The 12,596-nt window shown below is 30.9% G+C and overlaps 1 protein-coding gene across 3 annotated transcripts in view; it reads right to left on the bottom strand.

The window, feature by feature from the left end:
* LOC117168311 (inactive dipeptidyl peptidase 10) overlaps positions 1 to 12,596 on the bottom strand; it is a 236,026-nt gene that overhangs the window by 23,039 nt on the left and 200,391 nt on the right. For all 3 annotated transcript variants that reach the window (XM_033353870.1, XM_033353871.1, XM_033353872.1), the window contains 3 exons: positions 9,616 to 9,690; positions 2,672 to 2,724; positions 2,058 to 2,609 (listed from right to left, as the gene is read on the bottom strand). In XM_033353870.1, coding sequence (XP_033209761.1) covers positions 2,058 to 2,609; positions 2,672 to 2,724; positions 9,616 to 9,690 — 680 coding nt within the window. The remainder of the gene's footprint in view (positions 1 to 2,057; positions 2,610 to 2,671; positions 2,725 to 9,615; positions 9,691 to 12,596) is intronic.

The raw sequence follows: 12,596 nt of genomic DNA, 5'->3' as shown, positions 1-12,596 counted from the left end.
TACGTCACGAACTTAGATAACATTTGGCAGGTTTCCTAATGATAAATCTTAACGAAGTTTTTGTAATGTTCCGAAATATGGCATGGCAACGGTACACTTAAAAAATAAATTAATAAGTTTTCCTTTCTTCTTAGAGAAATATTCTTTTCTTCCTTTTTTCTAAAGAAACTTCCTCCTTTTCTTGTTTTTCTTTTTGCCTAAATGCGAACTGAAATAATAGAATCCAACAGGAAAATCCAAATTTTGTTTTTGAAATAGTCTTTTGCTAAAAGATTCTCATTTTTTGTGAAAAATTCATCTTTATGAGCTGAATATTCTAATATTTGCTTAAAAAATTGTATATCTTGTTAGAAAATTAATCTTCTCAGTTAAAAAATTATATTTTTTGTTAAAAATTCAGATTTTACTACAGTATTAACATTTTAGTTTAAAATTCATCGCTTCGCTTGTAAATTTAACTTGTCGAAAACTCGTCCTTTTTTATAGAAAATTTATCTTTTTGTTTGGAAATTCATCTTCTTTAACTGTAACTGAAATTGTATGGTTGAAAATTCAAGGATTTTGTAGAAAATTCTATTTGATAGTAAGTTTAACTTCTTATTCCAAGTAAAATTTTTTGTAGAAAATTCGTCTTTTTGATTAAAAAATGCAATAATCGTCTAGAAAATTAAACTATTTGTTTGAAAATAAACTTCTTTGTTTGAAACTTATATTTTTGGTGGAAAAGTAATCTTTTTAGTGGAAAATTCACTTTTTCGAATTCAAAATTTAACTCTTTGTTTAAAAATTCATTTTTTGTTATTGAAAATTAAACGACTCTCAAATACTATTTATTTTGTTAAAAATCGTATTTGTTTGTTCAAAAATATTAAAAATTTTTTTAAAATATAATTTTTGCATTTTTGTTTGAACGTTCAACTATTTAGTAAATTACATATCTTCCTCTAAGAGGAAACAATAACGTATTTTCTTGAAAATCTTCTTTTTAGGTAGCAAATTAATCTGGTTGAAACTAGTTGATAATTTTTTTCTTAAAAATTCGCATTTCAGTAGAAAATTAATTTTCTTGGTTGAAAATTTCACTTTTTAGGTTAAAGATTTATCTTTTTAAATTAAAATTAAACTATTTTATCGCAAGTTTAATTATATTCTTGGAAATTCAACTGTTTAATTGAATTCATCATTTTTGGTGAAAAATGCCACTGTTATCTTGAAAACTTGTCTTTTGGATTGAAAATTCATTTCCCATAGTACAAGGATAATTTTTTAGGTTGAAAATCCATCTTCCTTAGGTGAAAATGAACTTTTTTGTGCTCACTAAAAGTGTAAAAAACGAGGTCAAAGGTGAAATCCATGTTTAGGTAAAAACTGCTTAACTTGGGGGGGGGGGGGGAAGAAAGCAGTAGGATCATCAACAAGGTGGGATGATAGTGTTAAACATAGCCAAAATTTATAACTTTATTTATGGGCGCCCGCCAAGGGCCTCTTAAAATTTTAATTTACGACGGTGGTTTTAAAATCAGTTTATTAATTTCATTACATCCAGTCATAACCTGCGGCTGCTACTGACTCTATTAGAAGGACTCGCATTGGCCTGCACATTTGACCAGGGAACAAGAATACTGCAGAAGACCTTATTCCTATGTACAGCTAGTTTTCCGATAGTCGAGATTGAATTAAGAAATTTGATATGATCGAGTAAACACAATCATCAGTCGTCAAGATTCACGAGATAATACTTGGCGACTATTACTCTGGTGAATGAAGAGCCTTTAATAAAGAAACTTTCACATAAGTAGAAGATTCTTCTTTTGATTCGAAAAAGGAAGCAAAAAAAATAGTAAGAATATTTTATCTTACTTCTCTGAACCAAGGAAAATTGGAACACTTTTACTCTTTTCCGAAAACGAAACTTTAAGAAACTTTCGCTTTTTTCTTTAGGAAATAAAAGTTTCCTAGTGGTTCTTGGCTTGAAGGGTAAATCTTACCTAGCTAAAAATAAATGACTGTCTTAGAAACACTGTTTCACAGATTATTACTTTAATACGAAAACTTACTGTCCATCTAAAGCAGAAGGTGGATTCAGTCTCGTCCTTAAAGGCTGTGTGGTGTTCGTGAGATTTGAAAAATTGGTGTTATTATTCAGATCAATGAGCCAGAGGTCCACATCTGGATTCGGTGAGCCAGGGGTTGGATATCTGATGGTCCTGGAGGGTGGAAAAGTTCCTCTTTTTGTAGAAACAGTAGGAATGCCACCATACCCATTTTGGCCAATCTGAGTGCCAAACCAAGGAAATTCTAGTTCGGTGACTCTGGTATCATCGAAGCTGGCAAAAAGAATATGCGATCCATCCGAGCTGGACCAAATTGCCTCTGGCCTCGGCAAGACCTCTTCCTGATAAAGCCAGTCTGGAACACCGTTGTAAACCACTCCTGGTATCCCTGTGTCTGTCAGGCGAGTGTCCTCGGTGGCTGAAGGCGTCGTTCTTAGATAAATGTCATTCTCAGATATCATCAACAGCACAGTCGTGTTTCCAAGCCAGGCGGCATGCTGGAGGCGCGTCTGGTGAAACTTCGTGGAGGTGTGGAGGCGAAGAGGCATGTGATGGCTAAGAAGAATCAGAGTTTCATCACCTTTGTTGATGTATGATTCTTTGCGCGTTTTACTTACTCGTTTGTGACGTCGTACACCGTGTAATGGGCTGTAAAGGTGTGCCGGAAAACCTGTAAAACATAAAAAGCGTCGAGTAAATTACTTGGGTCGCCGGAAAATCGTCCTTTTATTGGTCATTCTTTTCAATTGTTGAAAGTCTTTGCAGAGGAATTTCTCTTTTGTCCGGCTATAATTGGGAGTTAATGTTTTTTTGATTAAAAGAAAATTCAAGTGGGGAAAGCTAAACGGTGTGAAGAATACATTTTAGGGTTTATAAATAAAGTATAAATACAAAGTATAAACAACAGGGTTGTCCAGAAGAAACCAAAGTTGGAATTTCGTTCGTTTTTGAGGTTCCCGAAATAAGTAATTCCGTATTTTTTTCCATCGGGTGACGTTTGGGAGTTTCGCCCGCCCGCTCAGTTTTCCCGTTGAAAATACATACGGAAAACACCTATTGTTGCGAATTTAAGATTGGAAGGCGTACAATTTAATCAAATAAGTGCAACTTACATGAGCTTCTTAAAATAACTTCCCCGGGTGCGACGATTTTTTATGCGAGATGTTGGTCGTAAATACTACTTTTGTGTATTTTTTTATTATTACAGATGATTTTTTATGGACAACTTAAAAAGTATAATGTATTTCTTATTTCGTTTTTTATTTAGCGTAAATTATTTGTATCTTTACCACGAGATGTACCAATTAGGTAAAATGAAAAATCCAAATGGACCAATAAATTTATTGTTAATTTTTTTTATTAAGTTTTTATTGTTGAAATGCAGCTTTTGACTGGGATAAGGCAGACAACTTTACTCTTTCGCAAATTTGTCAACACACTTGACATAAGTCTGATATATCTGTTATTTTTACGACTGATAGATAATTTCTGAAACAATTTCCAATTTGCAATTTTTTGCAAATATTTGAAGAAATTTCCTTAGCTTTTTGCATTCTCATTAGAGGTATGCAGTCGTTTCTTAAAAAATTTTAATAGAAATTTAGAAAGTTGAGAAGATTGAAGTTCGATTTATTCGAATATTCTAAGGAAAACGTTGTCTTTTAAACACGTTATAAGAAAAAATTTTTACAATAATGATGATAAGTTAGTGAGATTTTATAGAAATTTACCTTTAACATGATCCAAGGACATTAGTGAATATTTACTATATTAGATTTTATTTAAATCTTTCTAGAAATTTGACGAATTGATTTCATCCTGGATCATTTTATAGAGAATTCCGATAGCTTTTAAAGTAATTAATAGAAAAACTTCTTATAAAACTAAGATTTAAAGGAACTTAACGAATCATCGAGAAGCAGGTGGTGTAATTGTCGTAATCGGCAATGTAATTTTGATTAGTATTTATTAATTCCATCCGTGATTCAGTATACGTTTGGCACGTGTGAATAAATAATTTTTTTTTTCGACATACATTTTTCATATGTATATTATCTTGAAATTTTCATTTCTGTACAACAAACAAAATAAGAAATAGATACACATCTGCTCACGGCATATTAAACAGATTTATAGATCGTTTTGTTAAGATCAGTGATATCTTTTCGTGAAACAGCTCGTCCATTGTTTATGAAACCACGAGATGAAAATTAGTTAATATTGATTTAAACCCAGGTAGAAATATTAACAGTTTAGAATTAAATTACAATTGAATTATATAAAAAATAATTATAACAAGCACAAATCGTTTCAATAGAAAAATCCGACTTCAGACAGCCGCAAGTCTGATCAATCGTCTGTCTTCCTTACTACTTTTACGTCTTATTCTGCTGATCTCTAAAGCACATAACAAAACGTAATTCGATATTCCTAAGTACCAAGTTAATTTAAAAGGATGGATACGTAAGAAGATTTTCATTCTTACTTTTATTTGCTCCTATCAAAGCTAAAGTCGATAAAATTTAAAAGAGAATATCAAACAGAGAAAGGCAGCAGATCTTCATGGTGTCACGGAATTATTTAAGACTGAAATATAATGTTTCCCAAGGTAAAATATTATACATGCATTTTAAGTTTTTCAACAAAAGAAATTCATGATCTGATGGCTTCTTGAATATTTATTTGAATTATGAAAAAATTACCGGAAATATTCTTTCAAAAGTGGATTTTCTTAAAAGTTTTACCTCAACTTTTTTTTCTAAAGATTTCTTGTAAAGTTTTGTCCTCGTTAAACTGTTCCTTCCTATAGAAAAACGAATTTTTTATAATATAAAATAAAATTGACAAAATATCGATTCTTTTTTTTTAACATGGAGCAAGATATTCGGTAGGTTTCGCCATCGCTAAATTGTTCTTTTATATAGAAAAACCTTTTTTTCATTCAAAATCGAACGGGAATAGAACACGGGTTTTCGGGACGACGGAACGAAAAACGTTTTTTGTGGTAAAAAAATTAGGAGATTTAGGAATTTGATTCGGCAGTGAATTTCCTATCTTTAAATAGGAATTGCTATCGAGAATATTAGTGTTTCCAACTCTGAATGGCAATTATTAAGTTTAGAGTATATTTATAATTGCTATGGAAAAAGTATTTTTCCATATCTCTGTGACAATTAATACTATTTTCATTACTATATTCTTAATTTCATCGAACTCTTGTAAAAATAAATATTATTAGAACAAATTTTACAACCAATAGTTTTTTCGTGTAGGGCAAGAAGATCCAAAAATCGTACAAAAAACTTTACGTAATATATGGACGACCCGATAAATTCCTCAAAGTCAAAGGTGGCCTTTTGGAGAAAAATAATTACTTTCTATTTATTTTGTAAAATGTATGTAATTTTTAAAGTTTATAAATTGTACTAGAAATTGCATTAAAGAAAATCCAGTTATGTCAATTTCTTCTGAAGATCCGATTTTTTTTAATTTCGCTTATTCTTTTATGATTCACCTAAACATTCAAATAGCCCTACTCCCAGAAAAAAATTTCTTCATTCAACAAAATCGTTTTCTTGGCCGCATTTTGTTGATTTCAGGAAATATTTTGGTTAAAAGAACAAAATTTTAGTTTAGTTGATAAAATTCGTTTGCTTCAATCAATCAAAGTTTTTGGTTGAATCGTTTTGTTGATTTTGGAGAATATTTTATTAATTTAACAACATTTTTTTGTGGGATCTACCAAATAATCTAAGAGAGTATTTCACTCAAATCAAGAAAAAGATTTTATTCATTCAACCAAAATACAGTGAAACTCTTCTATAGCGCCGATTTTGGGGCTGAACGTGGGAGGGAACTAACTCATTATAGCCCGCTCAGCTTTTGTTTGTTCATGCTTGAGTGCTCACCTGATTGACAACCTCCGGCCCCGCGCACCCCGCGCAACTCCTGTTACATCTACCTACGGCGCGGCGTCAATTCTAAGAAGGGCTATAGAAGGGAGAGCTATTAAAGGGTCTCACTGTATTTTGTTAATTGAACTAAAATATTTTCTTGAAAGCATCTTAAAAGTGACAGACGCTTGCGAACTTGGTACGATCACTTACTCCAATTCAATATGACACTACGTTCGAAAGTTCGTAGCATTATTAAAAAAAAGTTTGCATATCGGTAAACCTTACCAAAATAAGTGATCCTCAAACAGAATCAATTGGGATTAAGTGATTATGTGGAAAATACTAAAGAGTACTTTAATCTTAATGTGTAACTACGATTGAGTGATTAGATTTTGAACAAAAAACAGAAAGATTTTTTGGATAAAATAAACGAAGGGTCCAGCCCAATTTACATTGCAGATGTCTTGCCGTGGAATTTTCTATAGCCTTTTGTGATATTTATTGCATAAATAATCTATTAAATAATTCACACAAGATAATACAATTCCATGGTAAGCCATTCACAATACACATTGTGCTGGTTCGTTTAGGGCTAGACGAAATACAAGATTTGGTTAAATCTACCAAAATCTTTACTTAGACCAGCAAAAATACATATTTAAATCAACTAAAATATTCTCTTGGACCGAGTAAAATATTTGCTTGGAAAATTTTCTCTTGACCAACCAAAATATATGCCTGTATCAACCAAAAGGTATGGTATAACCAACCAAATTTTACTAACCAACACATTTTCTTGGGTTAACCAAATATTTTGTTTTCTATAATACAAACATATTCTAGGTTTGATTCAAACGAAATTTTGTTCTATCAACTAAATCTTTTTCAGGGTGTAAATTAATGAAAAAATTTTGTGGTAATAAAAAATACGTGTTGCATATTTTGCATTGCAAGACAATCTGTCACAATGCGAAAATGATACTGCCATAAGTCCCCCATTCACTTTTCGTTACTTTGTAGCAAATTGACTTACAAATCAGCCGCACAAAGCGATAGTGAAACTATCAAGGCCAATAGAAAGGAACTGTCACCTTATTACACGGCTCTTTAGGCTTTCTTCTGCAATGTATAACTTCTGCTACGCGGGACAGAAATAAATTACTCGACGGTACCTTAAATCAAGCCTCATGGCTTAAACGACTTTAAAGTACTCTTGATCGCGATGCTACCGTTTCAGTTCAACTAGCATCACGTCTCGTCGACAGTAGTGCAACATTATACAGGGACAGTGAATTTCAAATGAAGGCGTGCATATGCAAGAGAACATTTAGAGCACCTCATGTGGCAACGAATCTTATTACGAGTGTGCCTCTAAGGGAATCAACATAAAAGCGATTCATAATGGCCTTTAAGTACCATCGGCTTCAAGGGAGAGCTGCAAAAAAACGAATTGTTGCTGAGAAAGAAAGAAAATTGATGAATATTTGTTCTAGATCATGGTCGTATAAACAGGTCCAGAATCTCTGGCGGTGTAGGCATTGAAGCAATGACTCGTTTTTTGAAGACGTATGGTCTTTCTCAAACACAGAGAGATCACCTCTTATGACAAACTGATGTTTCTTTACCTGAATGGATTTTTCTCTCAAATTTAAGGTTTAGAAGATTTTCATTGGTCTCCACAGAAATATTTTTGCACCAAGGATTTTTCTCATAAAATTAAATTCATCTAAACCTACAGCTAAATAATTCTGTTTATGTAAATAATATATTCACGCAAATTAAAACAAAACAGGCGAAAGGAGGATGCTTTTTTTCAAGAGAACTTTGTCTCTCTGAAGTGGCCACTTAAGCGTGACGATCTTGGGGTAAAGGGTTCAAAACTAATCTAAAAACGGTGGTTTTTTAATGATATTATTGATGAAAATGTAAAATAAAGAAAAAAAGTTGTGTTCGTTAATGATTATGATTATTATTATTATTGTCTTATTGCATTTTCAATCGCGATGAAGAACATACTCTTGTGACAAAGGAAAGCGTTCAATGTTTGTGGTGTTGCATTATCTGTTTTAATATATTTCAGCAGAAATGACTGAGATTAAGTGACAACGATACAATGTAAAGAAACCATATAACCGCTGGTTGAGGCGCTTTGCTCACGTTGGTCGTGATGTCCACTTAGAGAAACAGCATTTACTTCAAAACGCGAGTCACCTCCATCACTGGAGTTTCCGGACCTGTTTATACGACTGTGTTCTAAAGAAACCTAAAGTATGAGTTCTAATAGAAATTTTTTTGTACAGAACCCATTTTTCACTTCGACTCACTTGGAAGATTTCACAAGTTAATGATGCTCCTTTTACGTTATAATATACAGATTTAATGATATTGCACTAGGGAAAATTGAATAAAAAACTAAAATTGTAGAGATTAGTCATTATTGAAAGAAAGATAATAAACATATGATGTGATAGTGTTTAGGGTCAATTAAAAAAATTACGGACTGCAGATCTTTTTTTATATTACCATTTATCCGATTTCCGATCCAGAAAAAATAATCCTCTCTTCTGGGTTTGTAGATGAATAAGTATTTTTTTAAAATTAAATGTATTAGTCAAATAATTATTTAACTCATTTCCTTTTCCTAATGGCAGATAATGTATTTTTACTAATTACTATTGCTTCTATATCATTAATAATAAAAACGTAGTGTTTCAAAAAACTAAAAAATTATATCTGAAAAAACAATTTTTAAATAAGCAGCATTCGAATACAAAAATATTCAAGAAGTTGATGTAAAAAGTAGATTAGTGCACCTTGATATCTTTAAAATCACTAGAAATTTCATTGAAATCTCGCGTTACTACTGAAAATATTTTTTAATTGATTAAAATCTTTCAAATTTGGTAAAATCCGTAGCAATGCCTCAAAATATTTAACCCCGTTTAAATTTAAAGAGGAGAGTGGCTATCAGTGGGCCGGATAACATTTAAAGTAGTTTTTTTTCTCAAAATAATTAAAAATACCCACTTTCTCCAGCAACCCAGTTGATTTGAAGTCAATCCATTAATATTCAGCGGTTTCGCGGAACCTAAATCAGAATGGGAATTTTTTACTTGCAGAAGTTTTGATTACTAAAATTTTAATGACCTTCTAAAAAACCTTTCAGGCTCAAAATATACCTACAGATCAAAAGTTCACAAAAGACCAAAAAGGTTTTAGGATATTTTACAGAGATTGTTTCAGTTTATTTTCAAGAGACCCATGGATTCGTCCGGGACGAATTTTCAGATATAGCCAAAAACATGATAGAGAATGTTATACCTACAGATTAGGATTCAGCGCGTTAGAAACTATGAGAAATGATTTTATATTTTTAATCAACTGGAAAATAGGAACAAAAAGTAGGTATATGTTGTAAGGGTTTTGAGACATAGAGTATAGACACAATTTTTACAATAAGCCAAACACTATTGATGTTTTATCATTAAAAAACTAAATTACTTTTGAATTTGAATGTCGACAGCCTACTTCTAAAGTACCTTTTTTCAATTTGTAATTTTAGTTTCTCTTCTACATCTAAAACGATTTGACGATAGTTGAAACTGGCATATTTTCCCTTACCGCATGTATTAGAGAACAATAGGAGATTAAGGTAAGCTACTTACCGGTTTGACATTGTGTTTGAAGAGCACGTAACGTAAGTCCGTACTGCACTGATACCCTTGAACATTGAGCTGCCTCTGGAAAAAAGTAACGGATAATTAGTAGGAAAATTTATATTATACTTTTCGTGAAAAAAACTATAATTCATCAAAAATTCTTTAAATACACGTTTCTCACTCTCAGCAATTACTATTTATTATAGAAGAGGCAATACTTTTGGTAAAAAGTCCTTATTGAAGTACAATATGAATAAAATTACGATTATTGCTTCAGGCAATAATAAATGTCAATAATAATATTTCAATGTATTTAGTAGTATATGATTTTTTAATAACAGATTTTATCATTCTTCTGCTTTATTAAAATGCAAAGAATATGACATTTTTCAATTTATAAATTTGATTGATTTTACGTGAAATGAATGTTGACACTCCATCAAATAAATTTTGAAGTTTAATCAAAATTAATCTGCGAACAGAAAGAGGGAAATCTGTTTCACCTCTATAATAGTTAATGTGTGTATTTGATTTTCATAAGGTAGTATTTCACGTCGAAAATAATTTTATCATGGCACAAAAACTGATGTTTATTGCACACAACGACAACTCATGACTGATTTGATGTTCTGCGACAAGCTTACCATCTACTTGAATAATCTTTTTCGTCCAGAAGAATATTCAAGCCAAGACTCCTATTTAAAGGTACCCACAGAAATTTGAATTGTTAAATTTTGCAAACTTTATTTCGTCAGTTTCTTGCTTTTAGTAAACAAAGTTATGTCATTACAAATTGAAAGCTAAAAAATTCTATTTAATTTCATGGAAAGTATTTTTTATTTATGAGGAACAAACCTTAAATTTTATGAAATTTTTTGAAGATAATAATATGCGCAGCATTTATATTACAATGTAAAGAAAATATTTACCATAAGAAACGAATTGAAAATATTTATACCAGGTGGTAGAAAAATATTGATTTTCGAAGACACACCAGAAATACATATTTTGTAAATTTGGAGTCCACACGTAAATGACAAAAATTCGGTAAGTCACATTTGCCGTAAGTCACATTTGCGGCAATTATTTCAGTAACTAATCACAGTGGTCACATCCTGCCTCCCTCCCTACGGGGCGTTGGAAAGTGATAGGGTTGTAAAATACGTTATTTTTGTGACAGGGGTATCCGCCTGCACTTTTTCAAATTTCTTAAGACTCAGCCCCATGCCTTTTCAGTTATAATTTACTTGAAAAAGATATGAAATTTTATGCCTATGCTATCAATTATTATATCACTTTTTAAAGATAAAGTCACTATAGTCACAGTTTCAAATTAATATACCAGTTTAGTGATGTTTGAATTCTATTGAGTTCTTTTATATTCTCGCGAATTCACCCCGCATTTTTTGTAATGCCCTTGAAAACCGCTTAAATTAATAGATCTTTTTTGGATTACAAATTTTTTTAATTCATCCTGAAGAGTTCTGAGTTCAACTTGAATCCCTGTGAATTCTATTAGATTTCTGTTCACACCCATTTATCTGAATCCGGTGGAATATATTTGGACTTCTTTTCTTGCATTTTTATAAATTTACTCCAGGTATTAGTATAAGAATTTGGTCATTTATTACGGCAATAAGACGTTAAAGTGAAATCTTTTGAAAATTAATTCTGGACGGAGCTGCATCAATAATATGATGGAGAATTTCTTTAGACATCCATCTGCTAGTCACTCTTGTAACTGTACAATTATAAAAAAACTGCAAGAAATGTGAGCTGATCATTATTTTTCTTATTTATTTTAGCAAATTTTCCTTGCACAAATAATGATTGATCTAAAAATATAAAAAAAAGATAGCTTTTGCGAAAAGAAATGTGGAAATTATGTGTACATTTGTAATTCGTATATAAAATGTGCACGCGAGATTTAGACATTTTGTACAAGTTTTTGATATTTATTATACGTCAGATTTTCGATCTCTCTTCTTTTGGATTATTTCTTTACAAGATGTCACTTTCATGTCGTTTACCGCAATAAATGGCCAAATTCTTATTACAAAAAGGAAGAATAAAGTTTTCGAATTTTTGGTCTTCCCTCTGATGTTGTCTAAAGGGTCAGTGCTGTTCAAAATAAATATTTTTGTCAAGCGTGTCTTCTCCTATTGACCATCTCTTTTTACATTTTCGTGTGCTTCTTCGGAATTTATGAGGAATCTATCAAAAATTTACAAAATCGCATCATCTGCGAGACCCTTATTTTTTCTAAATTTACTTGACTCCATTCCATTTAATGGATTTTTTAAAGCTTCTATTGATTCATCTTGAAGTATTTTAAACTAACCTTTTATTATTAGGTCTTCTATTAAATTCTCTTGAATTCCTTTCATTTTCTTTAATTAACTCCAAATTTAAAGAATTCAGTGAACTTTGTTTATATTTTTGAATTATTTTCAAATCACTCGATTTGTTTTTAAATTCACCTGAAATTTTTACAAATTTCATCGAATTATTCTTATTATTTTTTAATGTATTTTACGTTTTTAATTTACTTAAATTCTGTTTAATTCGCCCATGGTCAAATTTATTTTACTCAATGCAATGAAAAAATTTTTATTTAAAAAATTTCGTTTAATTCACACAAATTCTTATGAGGTTCATTTGATTTTCATAAATGCTTTGATTTCTTCTAAGACGTAAACTCAAATTTTTTTAATTCATTGAAATTTTTCATCTTATTTTAAATATTTATGGATTCTTATGTATCGATCCTAAATTCCCTTACATTTTCTTGAAAGTCCTATAAATTTCATTGAATTATTTTGAAATAAAGCGCCCATTATTTACATTAATAATGCGTATTAGTCACTTTTAGTTAATTGTAGTCACAAAATGCGGCACTCTTAAAAGTACTATACATTTTTTAGTGTAAACGAATAAAAATGGTAGATTTATATTTTCGTATAGCCTATAAAGTAATAGATACAGAA

Source organism: Belonocnema kinseyi, chromosome 2 (genome assembly GCF_010883055.1).
Source record: "Belonocnema kinseyi isolate 2016_QV_RU_SX_M_011 chromosome 2, B_treatae_v1, whole genome shotgun sequence".
NCBI lineage: Eukaryota > Metazoa > Arthropoda > Insecta > Hymenoptera > Cynipidae > Belonocnema > Belonocnema kinseyi.
The sequence above is the reverse complement of the archived record's forward strand: the minus strand, read 5'-3'. Positions and strand labels throughout refer to the sequence as shown.